This window comes from Gopherus flavomarginatus, chromosome 16, assembly GCF_025201925.1.
Source record: "Gopherus flavomarginatus isolate rGopFla2 chromosome 16, rGopFla2.mat.asm, whole genome shotgun sequence".
Taxonomy (NCBI): Eukaryota; Metazoa; Chordata; order Testudines; family Testudinidae; genus Gopherus; species Gopherus flavomarginatus.
Genome location: NC_066632.1, coordinates 20878416 through 20900663, shown reverse-complemented (window position 1 = coordinate 20900663; position 22248 = coordinate 20878416). Strand labels below are relative to the sequence as shown.

The following is a 22248-nucleotide window of genomic DNA, read 5'->3' as shown; positions in this document are numbered from 1 at the left end:
AGAAAAATATTTCCTATAAACCCATTGATTAAATACCCTCATACTCGTGTGTGGACGTTGTGCTAAAGCATTCTTGATGATTGTCCGCCGCACCTTTAATTCTCTATTTTCCATAATGTGGTATTTTGGTAAGAAAATGAGATACCAGCAGAATTCAAATGCTCTGTATCACATTCTCCGACTTTTTTAGGAAGTTAAATACATTTCAAAGTTACCAACATGGAGCATTTGGGAAATTAACCATTTCTGGAGTGTCTCTGTCTGTATTTTATATATCTTTGTTTTTATTTATGCAGGTAATTTTTAGCAGCTTTTTGTGGGGGGGAATTGTGCTAGTTAAAGACGCTATTTGCGTTTTCGGAGCCTCATGAAGACTATATTTTCCAACGAGAGTATGAAAGACTTTAGCCTATTCATTGAGCCGGTATATGCCACATGCATTTGTAGCCGTCGAGGAAATTTAGTTCTGCAGGGGAGAAGAATATTTTCATCACTGAATCCTACAGAGTCAACATAGCTCAGCGCTTCTTAGCTCCCAGGGAAGGAAACATGCATTGAATTGGATTTCTGAAAAAAAAAATACGAAGTATGCACCACACAAGGAGTGTTAGGTATATTACTTAATTACTGCACAAGATGAACTATTCTCTGGGCCTCGCTGGAGTCCTTTCTGCATGAATCTGACACCCCTAGCACATTTCTACCCTACAATATCTGCTTTGCCTGTGGTTAGGAAGCATAGTTTATCTGCTTTTATCTTTATTGAGTCCACATGATTTTGAACTTGCAGCTCAGGTCTACAGAGATCTAAGTCCTTTTTCCCTTTGAATTGTTCACAGCTTATATAGCCTTCTTTAGCAGGCTGGCTTATATCCAATTAAATTTATCTTTGCCATTTGGGGACAATAATATTTTCCAAGAGCTTCCCACTTGTAGCTATTGTCTCCAGCTTTAGATTTCCTGGAGACACATGCGGTCTATAGTAATCTGTTTACTGGCGTGGATTTGTACACTTTTTTTTTTTTTTGAAGTCTATGAGTCTTGTTTTTAGGAAGTAATTGTTGTAACTGTACTGGGGAAGCGGGAGGGAGGAATCAGCTTTAGAACATCTGACAGGCCAAAGTCATTAGGCATCAGAAGTCTCAGCTTATTTAGCATAAACAAATCACATAACTGTGAAGCTGCCTGAAGATACATCGACCAACAAAATGATTTACACTCACTTTTAATGCATTTGCAGACAGATCGGGAATGCATACAATTCTGAAAATGCTTCTTGCCCCAATCCGTGAGCCAAAGTAAATTGTGATCAGCCGCCTCTACTAGGTAAAGATGCAATGTATACAAAATGCATCCGATAACTTGAGATCACAATTACTTTTAAACGCTTGGAATGCTGCAGTAAGTGGCTATGGCTAAAATGGTGTCAACCCAGTGCAAATAATATTTTATTTTCTCTTTTCCAATCAGTGGGTTCCATACTCCATGGCTCCAACAAAGAGCTCTTTATGATGACAAGTGCAGAAAAGTTTTATCCAGAAACAACTGGAATGTTGATACGATTTTACACTGCTTAAAATAGATTAATTTTGGGGGAGGAGGAGAAGGAAAATCAGTGGGAAAAATAGATGGTTTATTGAGAATAACTCAAGTACTGGGTTATCCTAAATCAAAATATGACTTAAGAAGTTCATATCTATAAACTAAGCAACTTTCACAACCAAAAAGTTTTATTTCGCTACTGTTCTTAGGTTTGGCTCGTTCAGTCAAAACTAGCCGGAGTTTACTTGAAGTTCATTTTAGCAACAAAGAGCACAACTTAGAAGTCTTGTGAAATACCTATTTGCCTGTTGGGAACACTGTTAAATGTGCAAAGTGTAGTGTTGATGTCAGGCAAATTAGTAGTCAGTTAAGGCAAAACGTGTTGGGTTTTTTAACACTTAATTCTTGCAATGGAATCGAATTGCATTTCGATGCTTGTCTGCAACAAATAGCCCTCTAGCTCGGGGAAAGGAGGTGAACGCTTCGAGCTCTCTGCTGCGTTTTCTTTTACTATATTGATTTGAGGAAACAAAATACACTACAAATATTGCCTCTAAGTAGGCAGTTCAGTTCACTGTAACCTCAAGATAGTATTCGAGCAACTTCCCTTCGAAAAATAAACGTATTTCCTCTCCTCCCCCACCCCTTAGGTTGTCTGTATGTGTATTTTGTTTTATTTTATTTTATTGCAGACTTGGCTGTGAAATGAACTCGATTAAAGTTCAGGGTCCCTACAGTTGATTACCCTTAAACTAATTTGACTTTTTTTTTTTAAAGGGAACCAGAAGGAATGCTAGTCTGCAGTCTTCATTCTGGCTTTTATGGTAGTCACTTTGGTGGTCAAATTCAAGTGCTATGACTCCACAGCTGTCTCTTCTGTGTTTCCTTGCAGGAAGCCGGCAAATCCTGCCCTTTAAACTGGATTTAAAAAACAAAATGGCAACAGGACTTGTTTTAGAGATATTTACCTACTAAGAGCAATAAATTATTCACACAGCGATAGAAAGGAGTTCATGTATTATACCACACATACGTTTTAGCGACGACACCTAGGACTTTTTCTCTCTCTCCCCCCCTCCATGTCTTCTTTTTATTCAAATAAAATGGAGAAGAAATAATCTCTAAACGTAATGTCTAAACCCCGAAGATGAAATCTGTATTTTTACTAGGAGTCTTTTCCTTTTTAGTGTTCGATTCTGCCCCATGCAGGTTGCAAAGAGGAGGGAATTGGAAGAAAAATAATTGCACTCATAAACAATAGCTTAACATTATTAGTTTGTAGTTAGCATTCATATTGGCCCATAAAAAGATCACTGACACTTTAATTAAAAGTTTTGCCCGGAATGACGCCCAAGACATGAAATGGGGGCAGATTACAAAACCAAGACACATATCTCGACCTCATGAGTTCTTTATTTTGTATATATCAGCTAAGGGTGCATTAGAGAAAAAAATACATCTCATTTTGAGATGATAGACCTATTTATATAGCTATATACACACACATCCCGAGATCACTTATCCAAAGAGTTTCTTTGAAGATTTTTGGATAGAAAAACACCAACCTTGAGAAAAATTCAAATATGTGTTTAAAAAAAAACAAGGCTCTGTCGCATTAAGACTGGCAACAGTGTCTAAATAAGGAAGAGGATGTATCCTTAGCATAAGAAGCCTTCAAGGGATCCATAATACAGCAATTGAAATCTAGACACATTGCCATGTGCAATACTTTTGAAAGCTCCACTGCAGGGATCAATGCATTTTTTCTTTGTTTCTTAAGTGCTCAGATCTTAGCCCCGCTGCAAGACACAGACCTGCCAATCTATTTCCTATCATTAAAATGAACTTTTCAAAAGCATGTTGCTTATTAATGTCATTATGCTTTTCTATTATTGTTTTTTTTATCAGCGTCTGCTTCCTTCTAGGACCTTGTGGAAGAGATACTCGGTCTTTTCACTTTCTGTTAATATTGCGTCGAAATGAACCTACCTGCTGACGAAAATGGAAAGAAAAAAAATTAGGCCAGCGAAAATGAAAACTGAGAATAAAAATATTAAATGGATTAAATGACTGCAGCTCCGAGCTGTAAAATTGATATCTTTGCCTTTCTTGTGTTGTAATGTATTCTTACTTGGATAGAGTTGTTGATAGTTCTCAAGATGAAATGCTTAGCAAAACAAAAACACGCAGAAAAATCATGTCTACTCTTCTCCTTCCTAACCATATTGTCTACTGATAGCGCATGTGTCTGTGCTTTGGTTATTTCTTGTTGTTCGAATTTACTGCAAGACTCTTTGACAAGATATCACTAATAAAGACATTTTGCTCTGTGATGGCGTGTTACTTTTGTTAGGAGGTATTTAACCTGTCTTCAAAGAGATCCCACGATGGAGTTTAGTTGGGGGAGGGGGACCTCTGTGTAAACAGCTGAATTTTTATTTATTCTTCCTTTAACTGAACAATAGCAAAAGAGAAAATAAAGAAAATTAACCAGATGCTGTCCTGTAATTAAAAGAAGGGGAGGGGTGACACAAGGGATTGCATTATTTTCACAGATAGTGGAAAACACACACATCTTTGCCTTTGAAATAGAAATACTATTAACATCATTTTTCATCGCAGTCCCAGACAAATTATTTGCAGCCCAGGTGAAAAGAACGAGTAGTGCACGATCAGAGTAGTGGTCACAGGATAGTTTGGTGCTCGGAGAGCTTTAAGTAGGCAAGATATGCAAGATGCAGCCTGAAAATCCGAGCAACCCAGAGCATCACTCAATATTGTCTGTAAGTCCTACAGGTATCCCTTTCCATGTTATTTAAAGAAGAACATTTAGACAGACAATTGGTTGAAAAACTCGCCCAACGTCTGATAGCACTTTATAGCACAAGTATTTATTCCATCTCAAAACACTGGAAAATATAGACAAGCTCGAAGCTCTTGGGGCACAAAATTCAAGACAAATGACTTTAATAAGAATCTCTCTTTTTTAATTCAGTTGGAGGAATAAAGGATGCTAGTAATTCTGTACTTACATTCATTGATTGACAATAAACACTTGCATTAAATATTTAATATGCCACTCTTCCATAATAAATATTTAACAAAACATTAAAGGAGGTTTTCGAATATTTATTAGGCACTGACTTAATTCATTTGCTCTGTTCCCTGATCTATTACTAATTCGATATCAAAAGTCATTAAGCCAGCCTTGAAATGGCTGTTTTAGTCTCAGGTACCTTTAAAGTTTGAAACTTTACACACATTAGTACTGCTTAAAGGGCATATTCTCTGCAGTATATGCCACGTTGGTTTACGTACAGTTGGTATGCACATAGATAGAACAATGTAATTAGCTAATGTTAGAAGCTTGCTAATTAGCCACTTCCCCCCTTCCCTCCCAAATTATATATTCAACTATCATTTTAAAAGCCCAGTGGCACAGAGATATGTGTATGCCCCACTGTAGCAAGATTTTGAGAAATGTTTGAAAACTTACTTATGAATCTTCAGCGCATTCCCTGGGCTTTTTACTGAGCTTACTTAAAGACTACTTTGTCACGCCTAAAATGTGACTAGCGTGGAAAGAAAAGAAAAGGAAAAAAACCATGGAAAAATACAGTTAAAATATCTTTAAGACCCTCCCTCAGCTCCCACTCCCTCCCAACAGCCCCCACCCCATATCCGAATCCTCGTGAAAAATAGAAAGCAGAATCCAAATCAGGAAGGGAAGAAAAAAAAAAAACTTCACAAGCCATCCCTTGTATTTGCCCTCTGCTTTGAATGCTTACAAGGGGTGTGCCTTAAAGAAAATGAATACAAAACTGCAATTGATTTTCATAATGTTTCTGCGGTGTTTGAAAACCAATCGTTTGAACCTCTGAGATCTTACCTAAGTGAACCACTCCTACACATCTAAGTGCTCCAAACTGATATATGACAATATCTACTTTGCATCACGTGTTCCTTAGAGCGACTAAGACGGATAGCGCGTCATCTCGCCTTCCCAAATTTTTCCCCCTCTGCACATCGGATCCAAAACATCTATCTATAGAGCAAGAAAAGGAGAAAGATGTTTAACTCGGTGAATCTAGGAAACTTCTGTTCTCAATCGCGTAAAGAGAGGAGTGCTGACTTTGGAGACAGAGCAGGTTGCGCTTCCAATCTCTACCTCCCTAGCTGCACCTATTACGTCCCAGAATTTTCAACTGTGTCATCTTTCTTGCCACAGGCCCCCTCTCGCCAAATCTCCTACCCTTATTCCACTAACCTCTCGCAAGTGCAGCCAGTTCGAGAGGTCTCCTATGGTCTAGACCCCTCTAGTAAATGGCATCATAGAAGCAATTACGCATCGTGTTATTCCGCGGAAGATCTGATGCATAGAGAGTGTATCCCGCCTTCCACCATGACCGAAATGCTAATGAAAAACGAAAGCGTGTACAGCCACCACCATCCCAGCTCTAACCATCCTGCATCTACGGGATTCTACTCCAGCATGAACAAAAACAGTGTCCTGCCCCAGGGCTTTGACCGGTTCTTCGAAAATGCCTACTGCGGGACAGAGAACCCGCCTGAGAACTGTCTGCAGAAAAGCGAGAGCAAACTGGAATCCGACTCCCAGCCCAGTGCACTATCCTCCCGCGGAGAGCAAGGCATAGACCCGGAAGACGAGGAGGAAAACACAAATCCAGGCTCTTCAGCCTCGTCTTCTTCTGTCAACAAGGAAGGAAGCAAAAACAGCAACTCGAGTAGGTAGAGCAGTAAATGGAAAGGTTAAGGGACTAGCCCGGTGTTTTGTCGGTCAAATTTTATGTGGAGTTTTATAAGCATTCAAAGGATTTTATTATAACCTACAAAGCTCTTTCTTCCAACGAGAAGAATTTTTACGATGGGAAAGCTCTTTGAAAAAATGGAGATGTTAGGCGTAGACACAGTATCTTAGAGTCTGTGAAATTTTAAAAGCACACCATCGTGGCAAATATTAACTTTGATCATGAACTTACATGAGCATTTTAAAAGGATTTGGTCCCGGGTTGCTGAGGGTAAAAGCCAATTGGACAGAACACTGCTGTAGCTTCCTGTGCTTTCTTTTAGGCACTAAGATGCATGTAGAGTGATTTTTGTTTAATTAAAAGTATATGTTGGGTCTTTCTTTTCTCTCTCTCTTTTGGGAAGGGGGTGTGCAGCTAAGTGCAAAATGTGCAACATTTTAATTAAATCCTGAGTCTCTATCTTGTTCATTTTTAATTGCATTGATTATTCGCAAAGCCTAGTGGAATTTCTGTCTTTTGTCATTAAGGTCAGATAAAAAAAATCACTACATTTCTAAGAAAACTTACAGGCGTATTTTAAATTCTGAAGTCATGCAACTTTTAAACTTAGCGATCACGGTGAGATTTTTTTTTCTCTCTCTCCTTTTGCGATTTGGTTTCATGATGAAAACAAAGCATCCCTTTTCTTGCTCAGAGGCTAAATTCTATTTTACTTTGATTATTTTGGTGTGTGTGGATGCTGGTACTGAAGTTAATCAAAAACTTATGAGGAACAGACTGTCTAGCTCCTACAGTTCCAACATTGCTCGTGCTGTTTCTATACAAATAACAGCTTTGCAGCTTGAACGTATGTTTTTCAACAGCTACAGTTTCTTTAAAGCCTGCTTAAATTAATTGCTGCCTACAGCCCCTAACTCTGCTTAAAAATATGTCTATCACAAAATCCTGTGCAGAGGTAGTGTATTTAGAACATAATTAGGACACAATCCTTAAAACCATATATAACCTCTCCTCTGCATTATACTAACAATGGGAAAATATAACAGTGGCGAAATCTATCATCCCATGCATCTATAAATATGTATCTATCTATCTATCTATCTATCTATCTATCTATCTATCTATATCTATATCTATATCTATACCTCCATCTATATGGAGTCAGATCTAGAGATGAGTCTATGTGTTGCATTTGCTTAGCATTTACTTTCCCTTCTGGTTTTTTTTAAGGTGCTCCCCGTACAAGAAAGAAGAGGTGCCCCTATTCGAAATTCCAGATCAGAGAGCTGGAGAGAGAATTTTTCTTCAATGTCTATATAAACAAAGAAAAAAGGCTTCAGTTGTCCAGGATGCTAAATCTCACTGATCGACAGGTTAAAATTTGGTTTCAGAACAGAAGAATGAAAGAAAAAAAATTAAGCAGAGACCGCCTGCAGTATTTTTCTGGAAATCCCTTATTGTGAACACATCTTTTTCCAATCCTCTCTGCTGGTGAAGTAGAGCTGTACTAAGAAGGAACTCTGAACGCATGGGTTGTGGTCTGAATCTACAAGCAACCTCAAAGTTTAAGCCTTTTCGTGACTTATATTTGTATGTATGGAACAGTTCTAAGTAACGCAAGGGGTTCAGATATCTAAACGTTTAAAGGACTTGAAAACCATGGACTTGTTATTTAACGTTTTGTCTGAACAACTGGGATTTTTTTTTTCATTTAGTCATCCTTGTCTATTCGAATAAATCGCAGTGCTGTGTTATAATGATCATGGTGATGATTTCAATATACAGTTAACATGTGCTATCACAGACGAGGCCAAAACCTCCCTCTATGGTTAATTTGGATACCTTGATTTAGGAGAGTGTGTGTGTGTGTGTGTGTGTGTGTGTGTGTGTGTGTGTGTGTGTGTGTGTGTGTGTGTGTGTGTGTGTGTGCGCGCGTGCACACACATAAATAGGAGTGTGCGTATCCACACCGACCATTTGTGTTCTCCTGCTATCCATGCCAAGAACTGTTGTCGAAACCTAATTTAAATATTCTGTTCCCCTGCAGCAAGAATGGTTTTATTTCATATATATTCTATGCAGTCCCACTTTTACATTTCTGCGGGGTTGGGGGAAGGGAGGGGTGTATGGACGAGAATATATTTGCAATAACTGTCTCTAAGTGGTTTGTAAATACATTTCGTAATGCATTTTTCCCCCGGATCTAGAAGAACAATATCAACAAACAACAACAATAATAGAAGATCTTTGTGTATGTAAAGTGAATTCCCGGGAAACTGTGTGAAATTCTGTGGTAAATAAAGATATTGCAAGCTGTTCTACATTATAATTTTATTTGACCATTTTATTGGTACTTCCCGTCTTTAAACCTCACTGCGGTCAGTGCGGTATGGACTTCCCAATAGAACTTTTAATACCTAAATGGTAAATGACATCAAATATATATATATGCTACTATCACCATATATAATCATCCATCGTCATCTGGCTCAGTGCAATGTGGCATTGTCCAAATTCATCTGACTCCCCTACGTTAAAGTTTACATTTGTTGGGGGTTTCATTGTATTCCTCACCGAATTCAAATTTGGATTGGAATTTCTTGGCCCAATAATACAACTGTGTATTTCGTTCCATGCGCCTTGCTCTGTTTTTCCGGATGTAATTAATCTTTTGCACCATATATTTGACTTTTGTAAGTGAGTGCAACTCGAATTACACAAAAGAAGGTGCTGTATTTCCAGAAAGTCAAAGATAAACCGCCTTATACGTACAAAGCACAAATGCGAAGTCAAGTACTTAAATTCCTGGTTAAGGAAATAAGTTTCGCTCCCAGACTTTTGGTACAGAAGTGCATTTTTATGTTTACACAACTCCTTTTCCCTCTCCTGAGCGGACTAAAGAGACACAATTTGGTTTAAAGGAAAAAGAAGTACAGAAAACGCCGTCAGTGGTTTGATGCATGTATGTTGTGCATATAGAATAACTCGGTGTGTGTGTGTGTGTGTGTGTGTGTGTGTGTGTGTGTGTGTGTGTGTGTGTGTGTGTGTTTTGTTCTGTTGCTTTTCAGCCTGAGTTCTCATATCTCTTGATGTGGAGTTTTGTATGGGTAGGAGTGAGGGGAGACGAAAAAAAGAAAAAGGAAGAAAGAACAAAAGGACATCAGCAAAGAAACAACACATTATATTCCCATACATTGACAATGTTCTTGTAAAATTCTCATAATTGCTTTTAAATACAGCCCCAGACTTTGATGGTGGCTTCTGATTTTATGTGACAGCAGTAGGGGAAATTGCAAGCCACAAAAATGTGCTTCGCTTGCACACACACAAAAAAGAATAAATGAGAAACAACTTTTGTTTTCGCGATAGACCCATCCTCGTTACGCCATGGTATAATTTGAACGGGTGATGTTCATAGACATGTTTCTCATTAAATGAGATGGTTATAAAAAAAAAAGCTAAATGGCAGAGAGCTGCTTTGAATTTATGTTTAAAACGTGGAAATGTTTAACGAGGTATCCCCATGGCCTAAAACCATCCCAGCCCTTTGGAAATCCAAAACCTGAACCTTCCTTTGGTAGATAATTCCGTGATAGAATAGTGAATAAACTATGAAGGAACTTTGAAATAGGATGGAGACCAAAGCCACGCTCCCAGCAGATGCAGCCACTCACTGATACAGTCGAAGAGCTGCCAAAGGAAAGGAAATATTATTCATATAAACCCACCTTTCTTTAACGATTGTTTGCCAAACCTTTCCAAGGTTAGGAAAACTAAGCATAGGTGCAATGGGGTGCTTATCACGAGGACAGAAACCGCAGTTAATGCTCCGTAACAGCAGCCACTGTCCGGACAAAAGCTAGTAGTCTAGACATTGTAATAAAGACTGCAGCACTAAACAGCTTAATTTTTCTTAATTACCCCGTCTGGCCATAGGAAAAGACTTCCGCAGTAAATAGTAAACAAATAAGGGTGTTTTGCCCAGGGATTTTTCCCTCCCTTCCCTTCCATGTCTTCAGCTCGACTCCAACACAATGAAACTGGAGGCCTAGTTCAAAGTTTTCTCGAGCTAAAATGGAATGCTAGTTGTAAAACCCAAGTTTATAGACCATGTGGGAGTTTACAACAGCATTAAGCATCAGTGCCATGTAGGAAAAGGCTGTTAATGTTCTTTTGGGGGGGGGGAGTGGTTGCCTGTGTGTGTGTGTGTGTGTGGCGGGGCTAGGTGAGGAAGTGGGGATGGATTGGGTACCACACTGGATGAATTTGGAAATAGTTGGCTTTGGTTTGGTTGTCCTGTGATGTATTTTTTTTTTAAATCGTCACACTTAACCGCAAAAGGCCAACCCTGCAAGTGGAGTTCTGTATAGTGAGATTATGCTCCTTGTACCGGGGGAGGGAAGAGGAGAGAGGTCCACAGGAAGAAAAATGTGAATATATGATGTCTTTGAACTTCAATAAAGTCAAGTCCATCACCTTTAACCCTTTGTAATAAAGCGGAATCAGAAAGGCTTTCTGTGTCCCCGCCTCCTGAGAAAGAATTAGGGGGGCGGCGGGGTGTGCAACGGAGGAGAACCCACAGTTTTATATAAATTCACATTTTGGGCCAAATGTGGCGTTTATGTTGAGCTAATATTTAACTCAACCTCGCCGCGTTCATTGCATGTCGAAGAAGGTTTAACACACACACACTTTATTATTGTTATAAACCTTTTGATATCTTAACGCATGAAAAGTTTTTATAACTTTGTTTGGCATAAAAGTTTTACAAGTTTTTTTTTATTATTATTTCCATCTAATGTCCGTCACAATAAATGCTCCCTCATAGGCTGGGGGAGCTTGCTGTATAGTTACGTTAATGACACACAGACTAATTGTGAAGGACCTTTCCATGTGACGTACAAACACCCGACCTGTTTCCTATTCCTCCCTGGATTCCCTACACAACATATTGGAAGCTGCTGTAGGTTTCGTTGTTGTGAAATATTGCACAGGGGGAAGAAGTAGCGAGGGAGTAAACTTCAAATTGGCTTTCTGCAGAATAATAACTTACATTTAAGTTGGCTTCCATATAGGGGAAATCACTTCCACCTTTGCAGAAAATGCAGGTGATTTTTTTTTTGTTTTTTGTTTTAAAGAGCTGCAAATGCACCTCCAGGAATACAGTGTACAGGGACTGTAGTTACGTTAGACATGGCTGTTCACACACCACGCACACACATACATACACACGACACACACACATGCAAGAAAGACACCAACCCACTCTCACACGCACACTCTCCTAACAGTTCTTGACTTGAAGAACGTAAACTTGACTGTGTGATAAGTGCGGTCCTCTCAGGGCGAGTTCTCTTTGGTGACATGTAAATAAACTACTCTGTTGAGCAACTCAGCAAGACCAGCAAACAATAGCCATGAGGGAAAGCCATCCTGTTACCATTTGCACTTTCCTCATGGGTTTGACGTTGCCTTGGATTTTGGCAAAAATGGGATTAGAAAATCCGAAGAACAAAGACATTGGCTTTGGCAAGTGGATTGGAAGCGACCATCAATTGAGCTAATCTTCGCCTGTGGATCATAGGGTGAATTAATTTATTTGTGTGCGAGTAACTTTGGTAGGAGTCATAGCTAAGCCCGACGGAGAGCCAGGACTGTGTACAATGTAAATAAACAGCTTACTCTCCCAGTTTCCTTGTCTTGGAGACTCTTGGGTCGTAACATTTTGGAATGGCCATTCATTTTTTCCCTCCCGGTTTACCACTCTTTTGGGTGGAGGGCAGACAATTTGCTGTTGAAATATCGTGCGGGCTCTACCACTGGGGAGGAAAAATCACTTTTGTAAAGTAATTCTGTTTTTTTACTGAAAGCATTTGTAACTGACACGAGAGTTGGAAAAAAAATAAAAATGCCAAACTACTACTTCTGGTTGGCGTGCATGGCTGAGTGCCTCTTTGCTATCAAAGAGAAAATTAAAACCTGACTTATATTATTTTTTTCCAAAATGGCGTCTCATTAAGGCCTTGCTTATCCGCCTTTAATAGAGTTGGAAAATATACGGATGCACAGCATATGTTAGATTTAAGCACGTTCTTCTGCTTTTGATAACTTCTAAATTACAACATGAAACCACAAGAATGTGGTTTGCAACCTCATAAGGCTTTTTTTAATCTTTAGTTTATGAATTAGAATATAGCATATAGCTGATGGAGCCCATAAAAGACTTTATTAGTTTGAGACAAAAGAACAGACTTTAATATAAACATTACAGTTTTTTTATGCGCTACAAGTAGTTGGGCAAATTCGTTCATTTTAATTGTTAAAAAGAGGGCTTAATACCTTTCTAGGAACTAAGTGGTACATTCTTAAATACATCGGTTCCACTGCTTTTAAAAGGTGGTTGATATAACCCACATGTTTCTGTATAAATGGTTGTTAAAAGAGCTGAATCTCTTTGAATCAATTCAGTTTTGCAAACAATAAGTATTTAAGGAAAGAGGAGTGTTTGTTTCAAGGTTATATTTCAGGCTGCGGACTTTAAAGATAACTAACTCTCCGTATCTAGATAGATACGTAGATAAATATTCTTACACTCTCGTGCTATTTACTGTAATTCTGTTGTACCTACTATTAATTCTATATTCTCAGAGCTAGGTGAATCTAGCAAAATAAAATGATCAGCACCTAGAACAATTATTTGCAGTATATTTCAACCCAATGGGGCGGAAATTCATGTGTATTCAAATTTTTTGAATTAGCTTTTTTTTCCTTATGAAAAAGTGGAATTGTTAATATCCCACCACTCATCTAATGACTGATAATTGGTTAAATCTATATTTGAAACAAAAATGTTTATTGAGAAGCACTTGGCAGATGGGAATTTCAGATTTATATAAGCATTGCCGACGATATCAAAATACCAGCATTTTAATACAATGTCCTTCAGATTTTCTATGTGCAAAGACAGAATGTTTTGCTATTTTTCTAATGTAGTATGGCTTAACATTTCCGCAGGCACTTAAGTCTTTTTACTTTTTGACTTTTCCACACATTTTTTTCACTAATTATATTGTTTTCAAAGGAATACACCCAAGAAGTAAAATGCACCAATTTTCAAAACCTCTCCTCTTAGCTTACAAATGTAATCATATCATGAAATATACCCCAAAAGCTTATTGCTTTAGAAGCATATAGGAATTCAGACTCTCAGGGCAGCTGCTCAGGCTTCACAACCTCTGTTATGAACAATCCTGTTGTTTGTGTACCATTTAAGTTTGTTAACGCATTTGGAAAATTACAGGAAACATTCCCCATTGAATAAACTTTTAAAAAATCCTGTCACACTATTAGTTTCTTCTGTCACCCGCACCACTCATGCCTGTATCTGAATTACTCTCTCAAATTTTCTCCTCGTGATCAAAGGGTAACCAGACTAAAACCAGCATATTAGAGTCTGAAGACTGCTATGTTGGGCGTAGGAAAACGTAAACACAGTTTTCAATGCCACCTCAAGGAACATAATATCATTCCATAATACTATGACTTAAGTTACTCAGAAAGAAGGAAGTAAAATAAGAGGGATTGTAAAGTTTGATAGATTTCTTGTGGTGATAGTTTACAGTTTCTAAGCCAACATATAAAGGCGTGGGTTTTATTTTTGCATCACTGTTATTGTACTCCAGTGTACTTTGTCATAAATCAGAATTATTTCTGCAGCAACATGGGGGCATAATACCGGGCTGAAATACAAATTTAAGGTAATCATTAAAGTGTTGCTGCCAAATACTTCCCAGACGCGAAAATGAATGTTTGTAATAAAAATGTAAGAAAAGTTGGTAAAAATACAATGGATAGAAGAGTCAATTCTGTGCATAACTCTCGGTTAAATAATTAGATTGAAAAGGGGGCAGGTGAAATAGTATGTGTATGGCTGAGATATTCTCTGTCTGAGATATTATACACGTGCATTTTAAATTCATAGGGCGAAGATGGGCTGTTTGAGTCTTTTCCCCCCTCCCTTAAAGACTCACCATGTGTGTCTAACAAAGAACACAGGTTCTGCGGAATCACATTCGCCGATTTCTTGATATTTTTAAGCAATTATCTGCCTTTGGAACTCAAAACAGGACAACCTCCCAGTAAGGACAATAGCAGAATATCAGCCACTTGCTTCATATACATAGGCATTGAGGGAAAGGCACACATGAAAAGGGGGGATCCCCCTCCCCGCCCCCCCCTCACACACACACACACACACACACACAGATTTTTATGTGGCATAGACTTCATTAGTTTCTTAGCGCTTGTATAAATAAAATATCACAGGTTAGTCCAAATGTCTATGTGAAACAGAAAGTTAGCTAGGAACATGTGTACACATCTCTGTGAATCTATGGCATCTAGGTATATTTGCATCAAAGTGTGCTTTGTGTGTATGAACATTCAGCATCTATATTGTTTTCCTAAAAGTGTGTAAAATTCAAAGTAGGTTATTAAAGTCTTTAACACACATAGGCTCTCTCCTTTTAAGTTTTAATAGCGTTTGTTCGTATTTATTTTCTGTAATTAGAGGGAAGCATTTTTCCCAACAGGGGTTCTACTTAAGCTGATGAATTTTATTTCTTTTTCCATTAATGACCCATGTTTATCATACTTCTAATTATTTTTAACTTTAAACAATATTCGGTCTCCTGGAGAGGTCCTTTGTGTTCTTTGCTAACCTCCATTCTCTTTTGATGTAACAACAAAATCTATGCTGAAGTTTTTAAAATCATATTTTATTTTTGATTGAACTGATTTTTCTGCATGCTGTCTTATTTGTTTCAAAAGTTCTTGAGCAGCATTTTGGAAAACAGAGTTTAAAATCTTTCGAACGTTGCCATAAATTAATTGCTTTGGCAAAAGCGAGTACACAAAAGGACTGTTAACAGTGTAAATCTTTATTTTATATACCCAACATTTACACTTTCCTAAAATATGAGGTTTCCACGGTGGATCGTCTGTTTCCAACAGCACACACAGATACGACATTTCCTCTAGGTTCTATAAAGGCTTCTGGGTCTGAGAGAGAGAGAAAAATCAAATTATTTGAGGTTAAATTTAATCTTGATTAGGGTTCGTACAACGCATTAATATCTTCCTTTGACAAAAGCACAGGAGTACATGGCAAAAATCAGGAAAACATATTTAATCTGCAGGCAGACAATCCAGGAAACTATAAGGTCAAATTCTGGTGTCCCAGAAATGCACATGTGAAATGTTTGACTGACCAGCATAAATTATTGTGTAGCCAGATCAGCTGCAAAAATAAAGTAGAAGAGGGGGGAAAGGGGGGAAAAAGCAGTATAATACAAAATTGTGTTGGTCTTTAATTTCATCACCTATAAATGAGAAAATATTGGTTCCCATACTAAAGCTTTATTCTTTGCTTATAAATATTATGTGGAATTTTCGTTGGATATCATAAAACTGAACGATTTCTATCAAACTGTTTTTAAAAGACCTATGCAGATAACACAAATAGAGGCAATAAAGTCGCAAATAGCTTTCCAGGGGAACCAAATGGCGTCTGAAGCGTAGGAAACCTTTTACTATGTTGTATAAGGTGGAGGGGGAGCACAAAATTGTATAATGCAGTTTTAGGCTGTCTCGGCCTAAGAGATTTAAATTTGTCACACTGGAGGATTGAAGAAGAGAAGGTTGGCAAGTCTCTTGCAAGTTAACGCAGAGTGGAACTGTGAAATAGTTCTGTAACACCTTGGGGAAAGATGGTTGCAGAAGTCTGAATAATCTACACTTTAAAGCTGTACAAATTACGCAAAATGGTCCGCTTCAATTTTTCATATTTCTATGTTATTTTTTCCCCGAATTTGCTTCCTTTCCCCCTCCCGTTATGAAAGGTCGTGGGGGTAGCTTTTTTCCCCTTGAAAGTGACTCTGAACCCGTGTGTCTTTCCAATCGGTTGTAATGATCTTGAAATTCGAGGCTTTCTTTCTTTTTATTTATTTATACGCTAGTCCCATTCCTCGCCTAACCTAAAATCAGCGTTATCTAAGTAGGATTGCCTCCTCCCCTAGTAAAAATAATATACACTAAATCAATTTATTTTAACTGCTACAAGACTTTAGAAACTGTCCAATACAGAAATGAGGGAAAAGGAAAACACATAGGTAAAAATTCCATCTCCACTTGGAATAGTAGTGATTATTCTGTGGTCGTTAAGTTAAAGCCACATAAAAGTGAAATAGTTCAACAAAACGGGGAAGAAGAAATTATCTATCAAGGAACCAACTTTTTCTTTTAATCCACCAGTAAAAAAAAAATCATACCAAATCGGGAGGTTTGTTTTGGGAAATTCATGTACTAAATATTTGGTCAAATACAATTTTGATTTTTTTTGTTATTTCCTGAAGAGGAAAAACAAACCCCCACCATCGCAATGTTGTCCCTATTTTAAAGATCGATCATATTTATCCAATGTACCCCCTTTTCTCCTCACGAATACATTTATTTTGCAAGATTTGTGCATATCACAGACGCAATTTTAGCAAAGAAACTTCAGCCAGTTAACATTGGAAGTGGATTATTTTTTTTAAAAAAAATTGTCTTTTCAGAGTCTATTTCAAGGGATGCAACGCTTACCCATACCACAAATAATAATAATTTTAAAAAACTGGCTTTTTGTCGGGATTTAAAAAAAAACTGCCTTCCAAATATGCACACAGGTCTATTTTAGATCCACGGGGATCAAAACCTACCGAAATTAAAGACTGAAACCATCTCGGTGAAACTTTTTACATATTTTTTCCTGATTCCAAATACGTTTAAAAAAACCACAAAGCAGAGGTCTCAAGAGGCATCGATCCTACAGTTCCACCCTTTAAAGAACTGCACCCACCCCACCGTTAAAAAGAAACAAAATCCACCCCACCGTTCGATGAAAACCCAAACCACAGCCACCTAAAATATTTCAAGTTCTGTTACAGAAGAAGGGTGGGGGGGTGCAGCACTGGGAATCTTGATAGGAAGAGAGCGGGGAAGGAGGGGGTGGAAAGTTGAATTAGATTTTTTTTGGGGGAGGGGGGTCTCTGCCTTTTGCTGTAAATTGGATTTATTTCAGGCAAAAGAAGAAAAGAAAGGAAGGCAAAGCGAAGAAGGAGAATTAAGGTTCGTTCTTTCCTGACCTCTTTATTTGGATTTGACTTTGCTCGTATTTGCGCTTTCGCTTCCCCTTTTTTTTTTGGGGGGGGGGTTTGTTTCCCCCTACTCCGCTGTGGACACGCGTTGGTTCATTGGTAAACAAACTCCCGCAAACCGGGTGGCTTTTTCTCCTTTGTTCAAAGTGAAGGTCCCGGGCACCCTACCCGCCAGAGACTGATAGATGTCGCTGTTGCTCTATCCTAGTTTTCGCCGCTCGCAACAACTTGACCCTTGTGACGTCATCGGCGTCTGAATCATCAAGGCCATTTTCAATCCTCATTGGCCTGGCCGTCACGTGGTGGGGGACCAATGCGTGGATAATTATGGGGCTGCTGTTTTTCCCTAAAAAAAAGATGTCAGCCCTTGGCTGTAGTATTCCTCCTTAAAATCCCTCCCTGACAATGTCATGTCCCAACAATGTGACTTCTAACGCCTTTTTGATGGACTCGCTGGCCGGTACCTGTAGAGGTGAGAATTATTCCTCTAACCAAGGAATGTATATGCAGCCTGGGAGCGATTTCAGCTGTGGAGTGATGAGAAACTGTGGAATTATCCCGTCTCTTTCCAAAAGAGACGAGGTGAATACCGCCAGCCTGTCTCTCAACACCTATCCATCTTACCTTTCTCAGCTAGACACTTGGTGTGACCCAAAAAATACTTACAGAATCGAACAACCTGTTGCAAGACAGCTCCCATCCTGCTCTTTCCCAACCAATGTCAAAGAAGAGAATGTATGCTGCATGTATAACGCTGATAAAAGGGCGAAAAATGCCACAGAGGCAGCCCTCTACCCCAATCAAATGCCTGACTCTTGCCTAAATGATCATGAAGTCCCTGTTCCTAGCTACTATCGAGCCGGCCAAGGTTATTCCTCTATGGAGAAGACGCCAAACTGCAACAATCCAAATGAGTTTGAGGCAAGTTTTGACTCCAGGGCGAGTCTGAACCCAAGGAGTGAGCGTCTGGAACAACAACAAGCCCCACCGCCAGTGGCTAAAGTGAGTTTCCCCGAAAACACAAAAACAGATAATACCCAGAACACATCCACCAACGAAATTAAAACAGAAACAAGTGCCCCAGCTCCAAAAATAAGCTCTTCGGAAGCAGAGAAAGACGTGAATAAAAGCACTGACACCAGCACAGACAATTCTGACAATGAAGCAAAAGGTAAGGGATTATTCATTATCGGTAACTGCTTTCAGAAAATGATCAGCATCCTACTACTAGTGCTACTATTACTAAGATGCCCTTTACACTGCAAACTTCGCCGCACTTGTGTCTGAATTGCTGCAGTCGTTTTTAAATTCTTACTCGAAATAAAAATCACTGAGAAAACAGAGCAGTCAAATGTGTTAAAACACATCCTCTCGCTATTTAAAGGGGAGACTTTTGCATGTATTTAGTTAGGTATGTAGCTGCTAGGAACGGTGTATATTTAATAAGGTTAGGTGGCTTTTAGAATAGTCTAAAATGGCAATGAGTTGAAAAAAAATCAGTTCAGCCAGACATTTACTTCATGTTATTGTCTAGTTAAATGTTTTATGTGGTCGTGGAAGGCAATTTTTACTCTTTTTACTTGCTCAGTGTAAAATGTCTGAGGAGAAAAAGAAAACACGGATTGAGTCTTATTTTCTCTTGCAAACATCTCAGGTTTGGGTTGTATATTGCATTTCATTTCATTGCTCGAAAAAGCTTTTTTCCTGGCGAATTGAGACCTTGTTTGTGAAGGCAAAATTGTTTCTGGGTGTGAAGCAGATGTTCTAAGTTTGGGTTTCTATGAGGAGAGACTTCCATTTACCATATTGTATTTTCATTGTAGAGATTTCATGTGGTTTGAAATGTTTGTTTCTCTTAATATTCAGTTGCCCTGTAGACCTAGATTCAAGATAGAATGTTTTAAGTATTTATTTTGGGTCATTAAGAAGAGGTATATGCATGAATGAGTGGAATTCTCTGAAAATTTGGCTTAAAATACATAGCACAAAATATTACTGGGAGCGGATGGAGATCTAAGCAACGGATTTTATTATTTGACTGTGGTGCATTGGTTAAAATAGCTTCCGTGTCCAATAATTTGTAATACGCTAGAAATCAAGCAGAAACGAAGCAGTTTGGTAACTATGTAATTTGTATATGCATATACATATACGTGCATGTGGTATGGTGTGTATACTCACATACATCCTCTGTGTATGGGTACCAGCAAAGCAGACAGATATTTCATACTCACTGTCGTTCTCGTGAAAGATATCTTCATACAAAATCACCTTTAAAATTGGCCTTTCAACAAAACAAAATATATAGCCCAAAACATTCTTTTCATTTTTTCCGCATCCAATGACATTATTTTATCTGACAGCTGAGTTACAAATACACAAAACACAAAGTCAAGTTTATCAAAAGCCCTACAAACTTCTCTTCACAAAGCGCGTTCTATTTTCATGTCAAGATATATTTTCGTGGGAGTTAACAGAAGGATTATTTTGGTTTTGAACTATAATTTGGGTGTGTGTGGGGGGAAATAAAGGTTTCTACTGCAGTATTGGTGTTATCCAAAAAGAGTGTATGTTTAAAGTAATTGATTTCTAAACTTTTGCTTTTTCAGAAATGAATATATCGTGAATAGTATTTTTAATCGTCAGAACCTGTATGAGGCGGATTTTGTTTGTGTGTGGTTTTCTTTAAATTAAATTATTTTAAAGCTTAAGTTTTCCTTTTTGTCGAATCAGAATTTTATTCATTGTCAAGGTGCGATTTTTGAATTCAGTTTAAGAATTTTGGATAGCTAGAGGCTTAGCGAGAATTTCAAAGGTTCAATAGTATGAAAGTGCATCTACAAACTTAAAGGTGGCCTAATTACAAATATTTTCCTTGTTAAGGCATAAGTGGTTAACTAAAGTTCTTATTTCCAATCTCTGACATCTTCTGAAACTAGCATGAATATAAAAGTAAGTGGATTATTGTAGTCATAGGACAGGTCTTTTTCTTCTTGCATAGACTTAAATATAGACCACTACTGATGCCAGAATTTTCCCATGATCAAATTCAAATCCCAAGTATTATATATACAAAATACTTGGGATTTGAATGTATATATATATCTATATCTATAGCTATATATCTGTATCTATAAAGATATAGATATATCAAATATTTGGGATTTGAATATTTGCTATATAGATATTTGCTATATAGATATAGCAAACACATGCATTTGACTTTATGAAGTGTGTGTGTAAGTGTATAAGAGAGGGTGTGTATATATAAGAAATAGAATTACAAAGGATAAATATATACACCCATTTTATAAAGGCAAATCCATTTCACATAGTCTGTGTTTACGAAAAAGACTCTTGATATTAATGTGCTTCACAGACTCCAAGCATCTGATCCTTGTTAGAGGACAGTGATTCAGTGAGCCTGATATTTCAGAGGATAATAATCAGATTTCACCTTAGATGATGCTTTTGTAGTAAAGCGTGTGTGTGTAGAAGGAAGCAATGGCAGAACAGTTACGGAACTTAGAAAAGTTACACTGTTGATTTTAAGATTTTTTTTTAAAAAGCCTTCATGTGGTACACGAAAGGCCATGAATAATTTCATAAAATTATATTCTGTTGACATGTCGGACGTGTGGACAACCCTGCAGTCCAGAATAGTGTAAGAGCCGAAATGAAATTGTATTTCACTATGATATCCTTTGCTTGAACTAGGCACAGTTAGTGTGTGAGCTATAATTTAGCCTTGGCTGCATGGATCTGATGTATAGATTCATATTGTTAAGGTGGATTTATTTGGCGATTTGGTGGTAGTCGGTGAAAACAATTGGACATTTAATTATGTATTTAATGAGTCCTTTAAACCTAAAACACCTCAAAAATAAAAATAAATTGAGCCATAAGCACGACCCCTTTATATGTGTATAGAGGGAGTGATTGTTTTCCACCAAAGCAGCTGCTTTTTAACAATCTTTAGCCTGGTAAATTCTCTTTCCTATTCCACGGATACTTATATAATAATGTTATTTTTAACAGAGGATATAAAGGCAGAAAACACTACAGGAAATTGGCTGACAGCAAAGAGCGGAAGAAAGAAAAGGTGTCCTTACACTAAACACCAGACGCTGGAATTGGAGAAGGAATTCTTATTCAATATGTACTTGACCCGTGAGCGCCGCCTGGAGATTAGTAAGAGTATTAACCTGACAGACAGACAAGTCAAAATCTGGTTTCAGAACCGCAGGATGAAACTCAAGAAAATGAACAGAGAGAACCGAATTCGCGAACTGACTTCCAATTTTAATTTTACTTGAGCGTGTTCAATAATATTTAAGGAAAGGGGAAAAGGGGAAAAGAAACCTTGTTCATTTTTTTCTGGGTATCAATGCAATGCGTATGCAAAAATTAAGGACCTCATAAGCGTCATTTGGGTATTTGCAGTTTGTAGAGCGAAGATGCATCGATATAAGCATGAGAATATATATTGCATCCATGTTTCTATGTAAAATAAAAGATTGATATGGTTGCTAAAACAGCTTATAAAATGTTTTAAGTTATTTACGTGCAGCACAAAACAGAAGGACCCTTCTCTATGCATATTATGTTTAGGATAATAGATGCGTCTAAAAGTTTGCTTTTCATATTCTAGTCTAGTCTGCCTATTGTATAATAAAACGACTAAAAGACGAATTTCATATGTGTCTGTAAATTAAAGTTGCAGTGGCAACATGTCCACACCC

At 37.9% G+C, this 22248-nt stretch overlaps 2 protein-coding genes across 2 annotated transcripts; both read left to right on the top strand.

The window, feature by feature from the left end:
* Nucleotides 1–5611: 5611 nt before the first annotated feature.
* Nucleotides 5612–7774, top strand: HOXC11 (homeobox C11). The gene is made up of 2 exons (XM_050925979.1): nt 5612–6287; nt 7542–7774. The coding sequence occupies exons 1-2, from the start codon at nt 5612–5614 to the stop codon at nt 7772–7774; spliced, it is 909 nt and encodes a 302-aa protein (XP_050781936.1).
* Nucleotides 7775–17905: 10131 nt separating this feature from the next.
* Nucleotides 17906–21822, top strand: HOXC10 (homeobox C10). Its single transcript, XM_050926019.1, has 2 exons — nt 17906–18677; nt 21545–21822. The coding sequence occupies exons 1-2, from the start codon at nt 17912–17914 to the stop codon at nt 21820–21822; spliced, it is 1044 nt and encodes a 347-aa protein (XP_050781976.1). The 5' UTR covers nt 17906–17911.
* Nucleotides 21823–22248: the final 426 nt, after the last annotated feature.

Bases quoted from the DNA above. Each gene is read 5' to 3' on its own strand.
- HOXC11 (XM_050925979.1), top strand. From the start codon at position 5,612: ATGTTTAACTCGGTGAATCTAGGAAACTTCTGTTCTCAATCGCGTAAA. The intron at 6,288-7,541 runs GTAGGTAGAGCA...GTTTTTTTTAAG, and splicing joins AAGCAAAAACAGCAACTCGA to GTGCTCCCCGTACAAGAAAG.
- HOXC10 (XM_050926019.1), top strand. From the start codon at position 17,912: ATGTCATGTCCCAACAATGTGACTTCTAACGCCTTTTTGATGGACTCG. The intron at 18,678-21,544 runs GTAAGGGATTAT...TATTTTTAACAG, and splicing joins TTCTGACAATGAAGCAAAAG to AGGATATAAAGGCAGAAAAC.